Source organism: Parus major, chromosome 3 (assembly GCF_001522545.3).
Source record: "Parus major isolate Abel chromosome 3, Parus_major1.1, whole genome shotgun sequence".
Taxonomy (NCBI): domain Eukaryota; kingdom Metazoa; phylum Chordata; class Aves; order Passeriformes; family Paridae; genus Parus; species Parus major.
Window position 1 is genome coordinate 69,610,337 of NC_031770.1, and position 18,600 is coordinate 69,628,936.

General features: G+C 40.2%; 1 protein-coding gene across 1 annotated transcript; it reads right to left on the reverse strand.

Moving 5' to 3' along the window:
- Positions 1–4,533: 4,533 nt before the first annotated feature.
- Positions 4,534–18,564, reverse strand: QRSL1 (glutaminyl-tRNA amidotransferase subunit QRSL1). Its single transcript, XM_015621111.3, has 11 exons — positions 18,426–18,564; positions 18,033–18,192; positions 16,745–16,843; positions 15,644–15,740; positions 13,760–13,936; positions 11,397–11,572; positions 11,176–11,288; positions 9,457–9,649; positions 8,977–9,094; positions 5,541–5,746; positions 4,534–5,068 (listed from the first exon to the last, which is right to left on the reverse strand). Exons 1-11 carry the CDS (start codon positions 18,447–18,449, stop codon positions 4,857–4,859), a joined length of 1,575 nt encoding a protein of 524 aa, XP_015476597.1. The 5' UTR covers positions 18,450–18,564; the 3' UTR covers positions 4,534–4,856.
- Positions 18,565–18,600: the final 36 nt, after the last annotated feature.

The window sequence follows — 18,600 nt, forward strand, 5'->3', positions numbered from 1 at the left end:
GGATTAAATCAAGCTGCCTCTATGTTCAGAGAGATACAATTCATAAAAGGTACCCAACTCTGAAGATTTCAACTTAGGAACATGAAGTCAGGGCCTCTCCTTCACCAGAATACTTCTGATGAGTTTTGTGGGTCCTTCTCAACTCAGAATATTCTGAGATTATGTGTGCTTCCTTATCCCTATGTCCTTTATCTCCTCAATATTCCTCTCCCAAGTTTGGCTACTTGAATGAGTTATCAGCTTTTATGATACTTAATTCTTTCCCTCTTTTGTGTGCTTTTTACCTCCTGACATTTCTCAGCTTGCCTAAACGTTTCTGTGCTTCTCAGTGTCACTTCCCAAACTGAAACATCTCCTCCTAGGTGGCACAACGAAGTGCCTACTGCTGTTCCTCCATACACTGCAGTGCAGGAGCTTGTCTTCCCTTTGGGAGTGGTGTTAGCAGCTGCTGCCCAGCAGGTCACGGTACAGTGCAGCCAGGTACCCAGTTGCTGCTAGCCAGTACTGACCACCTACTGCCTCTGCTCCTGCTCCCTTTTCTCACCTCCTGCAGCAGCCTTTCAGTCTATCCTCTGCCCTTTTCTCTCCACTATAATGCACCTGGGGATCCTGAAAGGGGCCTCTAGCTGAGGAGTCCCTGTTGTGCCCCAGGTGTCTGAACCAGCACGACAGTACCCTGTGCACCATGTATCATTATTGGTGCAGCTAGGCAGGACACACAAATGCTTTCACCACTGGCTGTCACACACAAGTGACATACAAGAACAGTCTCTTCAGCTGAAAAACATTAGATTTCCAGCTCTTTGAAGTCCATTTCATCACATACTGTGCTGCAGACTTGGCTTGTGACTCCCTACAGCATTTTCACCCTTACTGTGTGGGTATCACACCATAGCCTGGGCTGTAAAATGGCACAGGACATGGCAAAGTGCCCCGGCTGCTTTTCCTGTGTGCCCTGCACTCCTGGGCTGAAAACACCTTTTACTGTTCAGCAGCAAGTAGATGAGGATGCCTGTGCTGGGTGGGAAAAAACCCCATTATTCTGCTTACAAAGAAAGGTTAGCTTGGAATCGCCTAATTGCATCTGGACATTAGTCAATCAAAGGTGTGGTGAGCTAATTAAGAAGATTGTGTTTTTCATTTGTTGCCTCTCTCTAACATTCCTGTAACTGGATACCTTCTTTTTTATTTGAGAGACAGATGGAAAAATAACAAACTTAGATAAACCTTTTTTTGCTCCTCTTTTTTTTTTTTTTTTTTTTTGCTTATTTCTGTGCTCTCTCTGGTGGCACTGTGGGCATCAATTTAACATGAAGTGCAACTGCCATGTACCTCCAGCTGAGATTTTTAGGCATGCTGTGCACACCTCTTTCCCCCTTTTCAGCTGCCCATCTGTATGCGAGTCCAGTGGTACTGCTTTCAGTATTCTGGGGGGCAGAGCTGAGGGGGAGGCCCGTGGCATTCCCCAGGTAGGGTACAAAGCCCATTGCTCCCTATTGCGGCTTTCCACAGATTTATTCTTGGGTGAATCATGAAACTCATAGAGAAATGACTAGCACTTTGGAAGTTATAATGAATTCGTAGTTACTATTAAGTGCGTGATACCTGAAAACTAGAAATGCAGGAACAGAGAAGGAGCAGCACTCAGACTGAATTTTGCTTTGAATTTCTCCTTTCTATGAGTGCTCTTAAAGAGGGTGAGGGAAAAACTTGCATGTGGAAACTGCTTAAAGTGCAGTATCAGATGGCAACTGTATTTAAGGACATCTTAAGCAAAAGCTCTTAAAAATTTTCATCTCAAAAAAAGATTTTCCACTATACAATGTCCTTAAAGGTTCTCATTACCTGAAGAAAAAAACAATGTGTGCCAAAACCCAGATTGCTTATTTGCTAAAGCTCTAGCTTTTGTTTCTCTCAGGAAACACTGGAATTATCTGGACTCAGTGTGGGCTAAGGTTACACCTACCTCCCACTGTGACCGTACTGCAATGCCATGAAACTTCCAACTCTATTATTTCAGTGAATTGTTTTCCAAGACAGCTTTAAAAAATGTTTGCATAGGCAGGGGTTTGGGTTTTTCCTTTTTTTATTTTTTTACCTCCAGACCTTCCTGCTCCTTGGAATTCCTGTGTTTCTGTAACAAGGGGGTTTGAGAGTCTAATTATCTTGGCATAGCAATTTTTCTGTTCATAACTCTGGAGCCATGGCTTGGCACTGGGAGCAGCTGCACAAAGCTCTGCTCACAACCACAATACCTATAGGTAGCTGGGGTGTTAAGCTCCTTTGGGAACTGCTGGGGCTCCAGAGTCAACTACCAGTTTTTCTAATACGAAGACAGCAGAAGTCTCTTAGCTATTCTCCTGCAGTGTAAGGAACTCTTGCTTACATCCTTCAGCAGCTTGACCAAACTGGTTCCTACCTTCTTACCTCTGGTTCGATGAAATTCCAGCTTAAGAAAGGAGAGGCAGAAAGAGCATATAGGCATATGGTCCCTAAAAATGCAAACCAGCTAGGAGTAGGAAGAGGAGAAAAGAGTAGGAGGAACCTTGTTGGGGCTGCCATAAATCTGATAGCCCAGAAATTTAAGTATCTGCCCAAGAGCTTGTCTTTTAAGTCTCTACAATTGTTAATTCGACTGCTAACACACAGTTACAAATACCAGGCAGAATGGGCGTCTGGTTGGTTGGTTGGTCTCTCCCCCAGTAGATATTTCTTCACAGTCATTCTATGCAGCAGAAACTCTGAAGGACCTGTGTCAGAACAGGTCATTGCTGTGATCTTCTGAATGCTCCTTTAGAGGGTTCTGCAGACTGGAACTGGAGTCCCATTTCAAAAAAAAGGTAGTGCAGATACAGGGACCCTCCACCTACACCTCCTCTAACTGCCTGGGAAACATGAAGTAGGGATCTCTGCCTTTATCCAATTTTCCCTTTGGGTATCTCTTTACATCAGAGGAAGTTCTAAGAGAAAGACTGCCAAGCATAAGCAGTGATGTTCCGGTAGGTCAGAAGTAAGGCCAGGATTAATTTACAAGGGAAAGAACAGTCCTCAGCTTATTTCTTCTTCAACACTCCAAGGTGCTTCAAGTCTCTCCAGGAATGCTCTCCTCAGCCAGGATTTTATCTCAAATCCTGGGCCAAAGTCACTGACCTTTCCTTTCAGAAACAGCAAGCAGTAGGTCTGGGTTTGGGATGTGCACATCAAAGAGCAGCTATTTTGAGTATAGATCCAGGTACAGCAACTTGGATAACCTCACTGGGAGCTCTGATCACCAACCTGCTCTAAGACACACCTGCATGATTACAGCACACCTAAATTACTGAACAGGACATTAGTGAAAATATTTTATTAGGATTCTCAATTCATTGTCATCACCCACTAATAGAAAAATCAAGTTCCCTAAAGACTGTTCTATGGAAAAAGGTAAGAGTGAGGCTGCAAATAGGTCGTACCTTGAATTTTAGTATTTAAAAATATAATTTAACTTTTTAAATGTGGGGTTTTTAGTTGTGTACCATTTTAATTGTGTGGGAAAGGTATTGAAAAAACTCACTTTGGCATATGGAAAAATTCACAAATTCACCTGCAATTTTTAGAAATAAGGTTTTTTTCTTTTTTATATGGGTGACAATACAGTATATGACAAGATGTAATTCAAGAGGTTTCTTTATGTTTCCATAGGAGATTTCATCTCAGTCGTTTTTCCTCCCTCTATACCTTTTACATCTCTGTATGCTGTAGACTACGAGTGAAAGCAAATCTGATGCAAAATATCTACAAACTTCACCCTTCATGTTTTTACCTGTCAAGAAATGGAAACTGCAACATTTGAAACAGGTTAATAGTTGTTTAGTAAGTGTTTCAGTCTACAAGACAATGGTTTGGAAATTCAGTTTGAATTACTATTGTAAAGTCCACGAAGGAATAAATGGCATTATTCCTACAGGGAGTCACACTGAGTAAGATCTCTTTTTTAGTAAGCATTTAAGTGTCAATTATAAAGAACACTGATGAAGAAAGAAGAAAATAACTACTCAAGTACTACTACTACACATCTTTCCCCAGAAGATATCTGGAATTCAACATTCTTACATGGATATAACCAGAATAATCTGCATGATTTGTAAACCCAGAGGTTATTTTCACCTCCTGCACAAGTTAGCTGGAAGTAGGGAATATTTTTGGTTTTTAAAATAGACTAATATTTCCATATCTTGAATTTTGATAAAACAGGGATCTAAATGCAGGTGTGATTTAGCTTTCTCACAATGTCCTTAATAAGCATCACATTACAGATGTGTATATGTGGCATTGGGGATATGACTGAGTGAACTTTGTAGTGCTGGTTGAACTTGAAGATCTTAAAAGTATTTTCTGGTCTAGAGGATTCTATGGTTCTATGTTATTCCCTTGTTTCCTTTTGTATTTAAGTCTTGAACAGATCCTCGATACCTTTGTTCCAACAGAGCTTGTCTGGCTGTCGTCATTACCAAAGTCTACACTCCAGAAGGAAACCAAGCCCTTTGGCAACCATCAAGTTTTCACACAAAAGTTCAGGTTAGTTCTTTAATTGGTCAGATACCTTACACACCCTCTGGGGCCTGAAAAATCAGCTTCACAGGCAAAACATACAAAATCTCAACTTGGAGTTTTTTGTATCAGTAAGAAATGGCTCTTAATAACATGGTAATATTTACTTAATTTACTTTACCTAAATTACACTGTAACAAGCTGTCCTGATTCCATCGTGCATTATTGCATAATGTCTTCATTATTACTTCTGCAAAAGACAATTAACTGCAGAAATTAATTTCCTGACCTCCACAGCTTTCTTGCTCTGACTAACACGTCCCAGGCTAAGAAAAAGAAGCAGATTTCTGATGCTGAAAGACACCACTGTCGTGCCTCTTTACTTCTTCTAGTTGAATCACTGGGAATTGTACTTGTTTTTCAAACCATTTGGCTACAGTGAGAAGCTGCTTCTCCTGGAATGAACGTCCAATGAACTGAAGTCCAACTGGCAAGCCTCTCTCTGAAAGAGCTGTAGGAACATTTATGGCTGGCAGTCCTGAAAGAAAAAAAAATACACATGCAAAGACTGCTATAAAACCTTAGAGTAATTTTTGAATCAATTTTAAGAGAACCAGAAAACAAACCATGCAGAGAAAAAAGACCACCTAAAGTAATTTGATTAAATGAACTGAATGCTAGATGATCACAAGAAATTAATTAGAGAGATTAAAGAGGTCAGCATCCTCTGAAAAATATAATCAGTTCTCCTTAGAAAGAGATTTCTGTCTCTGGAACAGATTCATCTTACCCACAGCCCACACTCAGCTCCAGTGTGCCCTAATTTAAAATCTAGTCTTATATTTTCAAGCATTTAATAAATTGTCTTTAGACCCAGTTACCACTGTAAGACTTACGACATGTGGGGAAAATATCTTGATTCGAAAGAGAAGGTTCAATACCTGAAGAGACTGGACATTTAAAATTACTTGGCAGGGCAAAACATAGTTGAGTTCCTGTCCCCTACTCACCAGCCATGTTTGCAGCCTGTGTCAGGATGTCATCTTGAGCGCTGCGGGTCCTGTTGTCCTCTTGGATGAATTGTGTGTATGGTGCTGCATCACTCAGAGTGGTGGGAGTGAGTAAAATATCAACACCGCTCCTGAAAACCTTCACAAAGTCATTGGCAATGAGACGTCTCACTTTCTGTGCCTTGACAAAGTACTTCTCATAGTTCCTAGAAAAGAACAGGAACATAAAGGCCTGATATTTTAATTCCCAAAATACAGAACTTTATTTCTTAGCCACTCTGGAAAAGACAAGCCCAGTAATCCTTCTGGACAAAATTTTGACTCACACTGGAAGCTTAGTCACCACACATGTATTTATGCTCTCATAGCAAAGGAGCTGTCAGAGAAGGAAGAAATGAGGGCATAGAGCTGAAGAAAGGTGAAGGGAAAACAAAACCCTACTTTACAATAATTAACTAAAAATCAAAACAACACTTTTATGACCATTTGGAAACTAAACTGTGTATTGAATTTCACAGAACCATGGAAAATGCTGAGTTGGAAGGGACCCATCAAGATAATGGAGTCCAACTATTGGCCCTGTGCAGGACACTCCAAGACCCACACAATGTGCCTGAGAGCACAACTCACACTGGCTTGGTGCTATGACCATTTTCCTGGGGAGTCTGTTACAGTGCTCAACCACCCTCTGGGTGAAAAGCTGGTATCTAACCTAATTTCACTGTAGGGCAGCAAAGTCTAGAACATACAGAACTACATAGATCTGAAAAACAGAAATTAACCATTTAGGATTCAACCCAGCAAGATACTTGAAGCATGTGAAAAAGTCCCATCATTTGGAGAACTCCAAATGGATTTAAAACTATGTATGTGGTTGTAATACACTTTTCTGTAGAATACTATAAAGACGTTATCTTTACCCTTTTTTTCCCCCTCATGTAAACATGTGGTCTATGAATTTCTGTCTTTACACAACTCTGAAGCAGAAACACATTAGTCAACTTTACGTCTATCGTTCCTTTTAACTTCATATGCAGAACTGGTAAATATGGAATCTTAAATTCAGAGAAGTTCAGTTTCAAAAGTAACTGTCATCTAAACCCTCAGCTACTTGGGAAAGAAAAAAAAAAGAAAAAAAGGGAAGTGAAAGAAAAATGGAGTGGTGTATTACCAACTGCTACATGCCAGTGTTTACCAATAAAACAACTGCAACTACCTAAAATCTGCTTTGTTAGAGTAATCTAAAGATTAAAGATTCCAAAAGACAGCAATGAAAAAGGCTATAATCAATAAAAAGTGTATTCAAGTTAGTAAGTTATATAATAGGAATCAGACCTTTTCCTACAATCACTTCAGAAATCAACCTAGCTGTTAACTTCAAAAAGTTCCTAAGTGCCACATCTACATGTCTTTTAAATGGATGGGGAGTTCACCACTTCCCTTGACAGCCTGTTCCAACGCTAGACACCCCTTATAGTGAAGACATTTTTCCCAATATCCAATGTAAACCTCACAGGGTGCAACATAAGGCTGTTTAGTCTTCTCCTATCACTTGTTACCTGAGAGAAGACACTGACTCCCACCTCGCCAATCTCTTTTCAGGTAATAGTAGTGAGAGAGACAAGGTCTCTCCTTTGTTCCAGGGTAAACACCCCATCTCCTTCAGCCACTCATCGTAAGAGTTGTGCTCCAGACCCTACATCAGCTCTGCTGTCCTCCTCTGGACGTGCTCCAGCCCCTCAATGTCCTTCTTGTAGTGGAGGGCCCAGACTGAACACAGGATTCGAGGCATGGCCTCCCAGTGCGGTTACTGGGGGACAATTCCTGCCCTGGTGCTGATACAGGCCAGGATGCCATTGGCCTTCTTGGCCACCTGGGCACAGCTGGCTCATGTTCTGTTGACCAGCACCTCCAGATCCTTTCCCCCTGAGCAGCTTTCCAGTCACTCTGCTGCAGCCTGCAGGGCTGCCTGGGGTTATTGTGACCCAAGGGCAGGACCCAGCCCTATAGAACCTAATACAATTGGCCTCAGCCCAGCCTCCAGATCCCTCTGCAGAGCCCTCCTGCAGATCAACACTACCAAACAAATTGGAGCTGTCTGAAAACTTGCTCTGGGAGGACCTGATCCCCTTGTCCATGTCATCTCTAAAGATGTTAAACAGAACTTCCTGAACAATCACCTAGTCATTTTAAAACTCTGAAAAGCAAGATAAAAATAAGCTGTAAAAGGCAACATTTGCAGCAGACACAGATGGGTTTTCTCTACTACTTATTCTAAGGATGCTTTCTGAACCCTTCAGTCTTACAAGAGAGTAATTTACTGTGGAACAGGAGCACAACTCTCTGCTCCATCTTGGTGGAAGCCAATGAGAGCAGCTCAGCTGGTTAGAGCCTTGTGATAAAATAACCAAGGTTGCATGGTCAATCCCTATACAGGCCATTCACTTAAGAGTTGGACTCGATGATCCTTGTGGGTTGCTTCCAACTCAGAATATTCTGTAATTCTGGCACGTAATTCTGTAATTGTGTATTCCTTCACAGAAGAGTTAACTATGTGAATTTTCAAGCAGCCTTAGGAAAGCTGATCTGGACAGTTGTAAGCAGAGGGAGCACACTTGGCAGGAATATCGACATTCCATAAAAGCTGGTTGTTACAGACTGACTGACAACATTCCTGTCTCTCAGAGCAATTAGAAGTCACATCTGATGAATACTCTTGCTGACAGAGCTCTTTCAAAGAAAGTGCACTACAGAGACTGATTACATGCCTAATATTTTTGTTAGTATCTGAACAAATTCAGACAGAAAAACAGCACTTTTACCAACATAAATTAGGACTGCTGAATAAGGATTGAAAACTAAAAACGTAAAATAGATCCATGCACCAGATTCTCTATGTGAGCTGGATAAAACCCTGACTTCTGTAAGGACTCCAGTTCAGTACTTTGCCAATGCTTCTCTTTCCCTGCACATTGAGGCAGAGAGCCGCAGATAATGTAATAGCTGTGTCTCTGGCTTTCCCTAGAAGGCCTCACTACAATGTACCAGCACTTTTTCTATGCAGTTTTAATGAGATAAACAGCTACAGAACTTCTAACACTACAGCAATAATGACTTCAGTATGATTTCAATGTCATACCATAGGGTACATTTCTGCCTAATTTAACTAATGGATGCCAATAATGCTCTGGTAGGGAAAAAAAAAATATCACTAAGTTGTTTTACTTATTTAATGTAGGAGGCTCACTGGTAAGACTCAGGGAAAACATTTTTGTTCATTATTAACAGTTCACTAGGTATTATAGAGCTAAAGCAGCAATAAAAATACAAACAGCTACTAGTGTAAAGGCAATTTCTTTTTCATATCATGATTAATCACCATTTGCTCAAAAATTCATTAACTTGGAAAAGCTGAATTTCAAGATGTACTGCTTACTGTTTCAACAAGAAGTAGTTTCCTGACAGAATTCTTCCTCTTACGACATCATTGAAGCCTTCTCGCCGCGTTGCAGCATACATACTTTCGGTGGAATCCTTCATGTCAGAACGATGTCCTGAAAAGGCATTCTGGGTATTAATACTTCTTGTAATCCTTAAGACAGAATAACATCACAGTAATACAATAGGTCACTGTTTGCTGCAGTCTGACATGCTACTATTCTGGAAAAACAATGAAACATGTTCCTGTCTTATTATGGAAATACTAAACTAGATTTTGAGCCCAGACATTGATATGCCTAGTAGTGAAATATACGTTGTATTTATTTATCTGCACAAGGTTTCTTACTATATTTCATCTTAGAGAAATAACATCAAGCATCCAACCATGAAAAGGAAATCTACAAAAACAAACACTTTTACATGGCATTCTGCAATATTTCTACTGTCTGAGAAAAAAGCTTTTTAAAGGCCTTACCATATTCCAGTCCATCAAACCTGGCCATATTTGATGCCACTTCTGCTGTGCACAGCACATGATAGCAGACAATTGAGTAACGAGTGTGTGGTAGGCTCACTTCAACCACTTTAGCACCTGCATTCTTAAACAGCTCAGCAGCCTTTGACCAGAGAGCCAGAATTTCACTGGACAGCCCTGGTACATGATATTCCTTAGAGGAAAAACAAGAGGAGTTATTTTACACACTGGTTTACTTCTAATAGCAACCAAAATACAAATACTCCTTACTAAAAATACACTGAAACCATTATCTTGGCACTTTAAGATTTAAAGTACTTATTAAAGCTTTTTGCATCTACTAAATCCTATACAATGAAGGAATATTAAATTAACAGGATTGAGTCTTCTTGAGAGTATTATGTTCATCTCAGTAGGATCAATATATGTATCACCAATCATGGAATTTCAGCAGTTTCTTCTAAAGGAGTAATTGCCCAGTTATCCCCTTATTTATCTATCAGGACTGTACTGCACTGCTCTTCAGTCATAAGTAGAAATTCTTCAAGTCTAAATCCTAAAACTAGGGCTGCTGCAAGCAGGACAGATAAAAAAAATGGCCACAGCACTATCAGTGGCAACTGGCACACCTTGGTGAAACAAATAAAACCACCCACCAAAGAAGAACTACAATCAATGGGTTGGGAGAAGACTTAGATTAGCTACATTCCTATTTCATACTCAAATTATAAGTATTCTATTAAAACTCCCTAATTTTGAAGATACTTGCTTTAGTTCTAACTCATAATATCAGGGTCATAATACATAATACTGATTTCTGAGAAGCTATGACCATGTTTAATGTATGCATGTACCTCTTTAGAGTAACTTGTAGCAGTAGAAAAAACTGTTCAAAGGACAGGAAAAATAAACCAGTATCACCATTTTAGATTTATCAAGATTTGAACAGTGTGCAGCTGATCAATTTTCTAGGCATGTAGTTTTTCCATTTCACAAATTGTGAATAATTTGTCAGTGGACACCCCTGCTTACGAAATTAAAACTTTTGGTATGCCTTTTCTAGCTTAGGTTGCAAAACTGAGAATCCAATTAATGTTACTCACATTGTCTCTTTGCAGGCAGAGCCTTTATTAAATTAAAAATAGGCTGAAGTCCCAAACTTTGCTCTTAAATTTCAAGTACTCTTATAGTTACAAACATGATTGAATTGCACACATCAGATGCCAAATTATAGATGTCAGTTCTTATTAGAACTCTGCAAACCATAGCTCCTTGTGCCATTCAATGGCCTTTAAACTTCTGCTCTATATTAACACAGGGCCATGTAGGAAAGCATCTCAAAGCTCTGCACAAACCAGTATCAAGCTCACTGCGTGGGAAGGCACCAAGAGCAACTTGTTTGAGGTTACAGAGTGGACTAGTAAAAGAGCAACAGAGAGAACCAAAAACTGAAGTTCTCTATTTCCCCTGAAGCTCCTGACTGTGCTTCCCACCACACTGACAGTATTTTAGATGATGCATTAGTGTATGCTTACTCCAAATTGCCTGGACAGGCAACAGAGCACACACATACCCTTCTTTTTCAGGAGCTGCTTTTACTGTCTTCAGTGTTTCAAATCACAGGAGACTGGGAGGTGGTGGGCAAGACACAAGTATTTTTTTGTTATGTGCCTTATTTGTTCTTCCTGTCCATAACTGCTAACAGGATTTCAATGATACCTTTGGAATTCCTATTGAAAGCTTGCTGACATCAGTCAAATTAGGTAGTTCAAATGGCTTAAAGTCATCCTGAATTGTGGTAGAGTCCTTCGGATCGTGTCCAGCAAGTGAACCTGAAATACGACATGACATGTGAAGACCAGGAAAACGTACATTAGTTAGTTAGAATTCAGTTTGTTTTGAGGAAATGTTGTAAACAAAGATGTATGACATTGTAATACCTAACAAAACTGCCACATCATCCACGCATCTGGTTAGGATTCCTGGCACATCCATGGAGTTCACTAGAGGAATGAGACCATGGCGAGAGATCAGTCCATATGTTGGCTTTAAACCTACAACACCACAGTGAGCAGCAGGGTTTCGGGTAGATCCTCCTGTGTCTGACCCTAAGGCTCTATGGTTTCAAAAGGATCATCATTAGTAAGATAACTCAGAACATTTGCAAATCATAAGAATCTGTGGCTTTAAGATGCATGGATTTAAAACTCTTGTGAATTCTTCCAGATCAGAAGATCTGAAGATCATAATCACACAACCTAAATTCCAGTCTGCTCTCTGTCTATTTTTCATTTGTTCCCTGATTTTTCTTAGGGTCTCTGAATTTGCCATTAGGACAGTCCAGTTCTCTTCACAAAGCAGAGGCAGTTAGGTAGAATTCAGACCATCTGAAATGGCCCCAAAGATCATCTTCTGCCTTCTCTGTTCCAATGCTGTGGTCTGTTCCAATACTGTGTGATAAATATGTGACTTAGGGAACAATTTCTGATACTGATATCTTATTTATTGGGTAGCCAATGCAGCATGAATCAGCATTTTCCAGGATAAAAATGAAGAGCGACACCTCTTGCCCCTAAGAAGAGGGCATACTTTGGAAAGATGTTTTTCCTGTTTCCAAATCTACAAAGATTGATCAGAACTCCCAGTTTACAGTAGCTTAGGTACAATTAAAACACAGTATATTATTATTATTATTACTATTATTATGTTGTACTTCTTTTTTCTTATTCACTGGTGAAACCTTGATCTATTTTTTTAAAAAATTGTACTGAAATGAAACACACTGTTCTCTTGTTTTTAATAAATCTAACTCAAGCAGCATTAAAAAGATAAAGCAGTTTTCATCCAAATCTTTGCCAAAACAAATTTAAACTTTAGAAACAGGTATAATCTTTATTGAACTGAGTATATGACTTTTCCCATAGCCATTTGTTTCTGATATGGCTGAACAAATTCAACTGACTTTCCTGAAGTCAATTTTTTTTCAAAGCCTTTGTGTTGATGTAAAACATCTTCAATTTTATAGCATTTTTGGACATCCAAATCTCAAATTGAAAATGTAAAGACTGGCAGCATTCCTAGTGCTTGAAAGACACTAATAGGATGGATATACAGCAGGTTATACACAATAAAATAGCTTGACAAAAAAATCTCCCTGATCTGACAGTGTGCTGAGCAGTGCAAGATGGGAGCCCAGCAACATAAGAAAAGGTGCCAGACCCTCTCAGGATCAGCCCATTCTGGCTCAGGATGAGGAGCAGCAGTCCTTGGGAATGGCTGCACAGAGTTCAATTTCAACAGTATTAAAATGTTGGTTAAAATGGGTCACATCCCAGTAAAAGTAAGGAGATGAAGAGATATATAATTTTAATAACTAATTAAAAGAGTTGTAATCGACATTATCAAGAATATTTTAACAACAAAATAGATGTTAGTAATATAGTCTATGGGTAAACAACAATAAAGTAAATAAAGAGAATTTTAAAAACCCTTCCAATTAAGAGCACAATTGAAATAATTTTCTATAAAACATGCCCCAACATGTAGCTCTAAAAATTGCATAAAATGCAAGGTGTAAAGATTTGTGATCAGTTTTAACAGTCAGATGGGGAAGACAGTATAGACAACTGAATTGCTACACAGTGTGTTGCTATTCCATATAAGTAATAATTGCTATTAAAAAAAAAATCCAGCTTATTTAAATTCCTTTAGAAAAAAAACTCCAAATGACCATAAACACACACCTGCCTAAAAAAAAAACCCAACACTACAACTGTCTTCTAACTTAAAAACAGGGAAGTCAGTAAGTACCTATGTAGTAAATACTCTGTACTCTTTTGTTAAGGGATTTGAAAGCTTTTAGGTCCCAGATCTTATGTACTATTACATAACTACGCTATAAAAACAAAGGAGCAGAGGAAAGATTATTATACTGTTATAAATTAAGGGATCTCCTAATTTGCTGCATTATATTTTCAGTGTGTATTTGTGTAATACAATTAGTGAGGCAGAGGATGCATCACAAACCCCTAAGACTTTTTAAGAGATTATGTGGGAAAAAGAATAAAACTGTCACTCCTTTACTGCCATCATATTTTTATTTCATTCAGTGCAAAGTGGTCATACCACTGAAAAATGCCCGAAATGAGTAAATCTAAATTTGCATGCATGGATTAATTCTTGCTTCATTATATGCCACAAATAACCTAGGGATTTCATACTAGCTCATGAGAAAATTAAAAAATTAAAACATTCCAACATATTTTGAGACATTTAGGGAAAGACAATTTTAAAAGCCTCTTACGCAAAACATGTGAAAGATGACACAGCAGCTGCACTGCCTCCTGAGCTCCCTCCTGTTATCACCCAGTTAGACTCTTCATCTTCTGAATGGGATTTTGGGACAGACTTTTCCTTGTACTGTTTTGAGTAACTCCAGGGATTTCTGACTGGTCCAAATACTCCATCTGTACTCCCAGATCTAAGGTAGTCAGACAGGACAAATACAGATGGAAGTCACAAATGACACACTGTATTCACCAATTTAATTTTTTTAATCCAACTCCTTATCATCCTTGCAAATTCAATTTCAACACAAGAAGGCTGGTGTATGTAAATCCTTATGCAGTCAACTTCTACAACATTACATACAACTGTAAAATTTAAGCTGCTCATCCGTTTCTGACATAGAACCTGAACTGGTACCTCTTTCTAACTTCTGCTAATGCCACTGAACCAGGGTCACAGAGACATAAAACTGATTTAAGCTATGTAAAAGTACAGGAGCACGTCTCTTTCAAAACCAAGGTATTCTCTTTTTCCAGCCCTACATTTGGTGTAAGATCACAGCTGTGAAGAAAAACATGCTGCCAAGAGATGAAGAAAAAGCTCCACAATACCAGGAACATGCATTTCTCTGAAATGCCACACTATTACTCACCCTGTAGCCCACTGCAGATACCACAGTCCACTGGTTCAGAATGCCAGACTGGCTTCTCAGAAACTGGTTTCACTCAGCTTGTGTCACCTAAGTGTGAGCTGCCACTAGAAGGAGGGACAGGCTGTACTTTCCTCCTTCCTCAGGCCCTCTACCCCATGCTCCCCTTGACTGCAAGGTGCCAGTGTTACCAGCTAAATCATCAGACAGAACAGGCAGCTGACAGCAGTTGGAAACCAACCTTACTGAGACATCATTACATTAGAGCTGGATCTGCTCCCTGATGAAGAGATCATGCAAACACACAGACTAGGATGAGAAGCCAGTATTCGGACAAGCTTACTAGGAGAACCGTGTGCTTTACTGAACTTAGACCAGTTGTAAAACTACATTATCAGGTTTTTCCCAAGCTTTTTGTCTGCTCCTCCTCTGAGGAATAGCTTTTTTACACAAAAATTACTTTATTCAAAATAATATTGTCAAAGTATTTCTACCCCATCCATGTGAATTTCCAATCAAACCTTGGACTTTGGTTTAAGTATAATAAAACCAAAATACAGCATTTACTGTTTTTCACAGGTAACTGAAGTCCCAGAGATTCCCTTCCAAACCTAGCAGTAATTCCCATCCTTAACAGCCCAATGCTGTTCTCTGCTACAGCTTGGCTGCCTTCACAGATTTGCAGAAGAATCAATTTGTAGGAACATTTTTCAATGTGCTCTTGACAAAAAGTCACCAACATTAGCTTAGGCAGCTTAAAAGCCTTGCTCTCGATTAGCCTAAGTGCAGCAGGTCAGGGAGTACCCATATAAATTACCCCAGTGGCTGACTGGCAGAGGTAGTGACTGCCACTGGGGGCATGATAACAATTACCTAAGGGCAAAAAGCCATCAGTAAGGAGAGAGGAAAAGGCAGCAATTAACTGTGTTGTAATCAATTCTATTAACACACTACCAAATCTACAAGAAGGCCACTTGTCCTTGGCCTTCTGCAAAAGCTGGACCACTTCCCGCCTCTCAAGCACAGCTACATTTGAACACTATGTTCACAAAACTCAGTGTCTGTATCATTTACACAACACTCTAAGTGCTCAGGGAGAAGTTCATGCAGCTCTGTGTACCCTTCCAGTAAGTACTCATTATTGTCTCGACTCACAGAAACAGGAGTTAAGGATTACAGGTAGACAGGAACAGATGCTAAGCATGCTATTTATGTAAAATCAACGCATTAAAAATAATAAACATCACTCACCCCATTGCAAATTCATCTAGGTTTGTTTTACCTAAAAGCACAGCTCCCTGATCCAGTAATTTCTGAACTACTGTAGCATTGTAAGGAGAAATATAACCTGAAAACAACCAGAACAATTAAGACCAACTGGTGAGATACAAATTATTTTTACAGGTATTATGAACATTTTTAAGTTTTCGTTACCACTCGGACCTTACATAACCTAGGATGAGAACTATGACAGTGACATGAGACCTCAGATAATAACCAATTCACTTTGTGAGTGATGACAGGGGCTCCTCCACTCCCACTTTCATCAGGAACAAGGACATCACTCCTAATACTCACTGCAATCAATCATAACAGGTCTGAGAATGTGCTTTAAGGAAAAGCATCTCAGGTGATTTAACAGCTTTTACAACAGTGACGCCATATTTTGTTTCTTCTGCTATTAAAAAAACACAATCAAATTAGAGGTCTGCTAATTTGCTTCTGCTATCTTCCACAAGGATTAATATAAAGTTTTACTTTGTGCAGAATAAAACAGCTATAAGAAATGTTTTCTACTTTTGCTTTTACTATAAAAACATTGTAATGTCTTGAAAACATTCTTGACTTGTTAATAGAAACAATGAGATTAAGAAATGAAAAAAAAAAAGCCATAAAACCATTATAGAATGTGATTGTATGTTGGGATTGTTAACTTCCACTTTTCCCACAGCCATATGAAAAAACTATTTAAGTCAACAATTATAAACAGAACAACAACAACAAAACTGTCTTTGGATTCCACTAGGCAGAACAGTACTCACTGCTCTCCTCTAGACCTAAAAACAATGTGAAGGAAAATGCGAGTTTTGGATCCATTTTATTGTAGTATATAGGTTTTCATTATAACTGTTTTTAAATGCATACAAATATAAATACAGAGATAATGTGCTCAGAAGAAGAAAAAGATACATCTGTAATACCAGACGAACTTGGCTAATGAAATTGGACAAATGTATTTCCTCAAATGACACCAGCTCATTTTCTGAAAACTCTTGGCTTTCTGGAAGACTCCAGTCAATAAACCCTATAAAGAGCAAATTATTTGATTTTACTTTAAAAGCTTTACTGTACCTTTTAACATATTTGATGCACATGTTGTCTCAATGCCAGCTGTATTAAAGTTGTCTTTTACAGCAATAGGAATTCCATCTAGAATGCCCAGTGGCTGACCTGCATTAGGAATGATTGTAAAACAACAGAGATTAAAGCAAAATGTGCTATATATATAATGTTCTCATCAATTACTGTTTATTTTATATGTCCCTTTGGGTGGTTTTTGGAAGAAAGATTGCTTTCCACTTGGCATTTGATGGTTGTCTGTTCCATTTTCAAGAACCATCTTCCATTCCTACTAAAGCATTGAGCGCTCTGCCCAAACCAGACTTGACCTCACAGAGCAGAGCTCTGTGAATGTGTCTAAGCCCTTCAGGCAGGCAGCTATACTTTTCATCCAGGCTGGCTATACTTTTTCCAATGTGACCACACAGTGCTTATTTCAGCCATAGGTGCTGCTAAATCCACTCCCTCACTAGGCTGGGAGCCATAAATTCTGCCTACCCGACATATACAGCAGATACGACCTGAAAAATTACTGAAGCAGAGGAAGTCCTTCCCAAGTAATTGATTATCTACCATCAAAAAAACCCCAAACCAGCAAACAACACCACAAAAAAAAAAACCCAACTGGGAAACTAAAAGGCCTACATCAGGAAGCAAAACAATCTGGCTGACAATTTTATTGAGCTGCCAGAGGACAGCAAGCATCACCCAGGAAGGAAAACATGTACTCTATTAGGTGAAAATTTACCTTTCCTGCCTTTCTCTAAACATAAAGGAAAATGAGGATGGCCATCTTCTAAATGCTGCAGATAACAGGACTGAAGGCTGTTCTGTTCTCCAATTACGAACTGCAATTAATGAAGCTGTTTTATTTTAATTTGCTTTCTTAATTAAAAACTCGATAGGTTGTACCAGCTGTTTGCCTATCCCAGTCTGGAGGTCTGTGAATGACCACTGCATTTACCTATTCATGGTACCTAATTGGCTACACATTCCAAATGAGCTGCTGAGGGAAAGAAGCAGCAGACACCAAGTAGCAGTGCTGTCCAAGAGGCACAGGGCCTGTTTAACCTGTAGTACCTCGTTTGGTCCAGGTTTTCCCCCTGATTTTTGGACTAAATATTCTTCCGAGTGCCAAGTGTACGTCCATGAGCACCCACGGAAACCTCAAAGCGTGAACCTCATCCCCCAACAGTCAAACAAGCCAAGACAACCCCTCGAAAAAGCAAAGGTGCCTCGTCTAACACAGCTCCTCCACAGCAACTTTTTAAGGCCTGACATTACTCGCAAATCAACATACCTCTTTTATATCTTTCCTCGGATTCTTCAGCCTGCTTCAAAGCGGTCTCTTCCGCTACGGTAATGTAAGCATTCAGAAACTTGGTGCTTTTGATGAGGGCCAGGCATCGCTGGCAGAGCTCCGTGGGAGTGACTCGTCCTTCCTTCAATGCCGCCGACACCTGAGAACGCAGCCCGTCTTTCAGGGCAGCCGGGGGACAGAGGCCGCGCCGGGGCGGCACGGGAAGAACTCGCCACCGCCGCTGAGGGAAGGAGCCCACGGGAAACGCTCTCCCGGGCCGCCCCGGGGACGGGGGACGCGATGGGACACCGGTCACCTTGCGAACCCGCCCCGCTCCTCGGCACCCCCACCCAGCTCCTCGGCATCCCCGGCAGGCGGACCGACCCCGCTCACCTGTCGGAGAGAGGCGCGCAGCATGGCTCTCCCTGCTCGTCGTCGCCTCCTCACGCCCGCGAAGCGACCCCGACCCTTAGCCCGGCGCGGCGGCCGCGCGCCGCCATCTTGCCGCAACACCCTGCGGCACCATTGGCAGGGCGGCCAAGAAGGCGGCCGCCCATTGGCTGCGGGG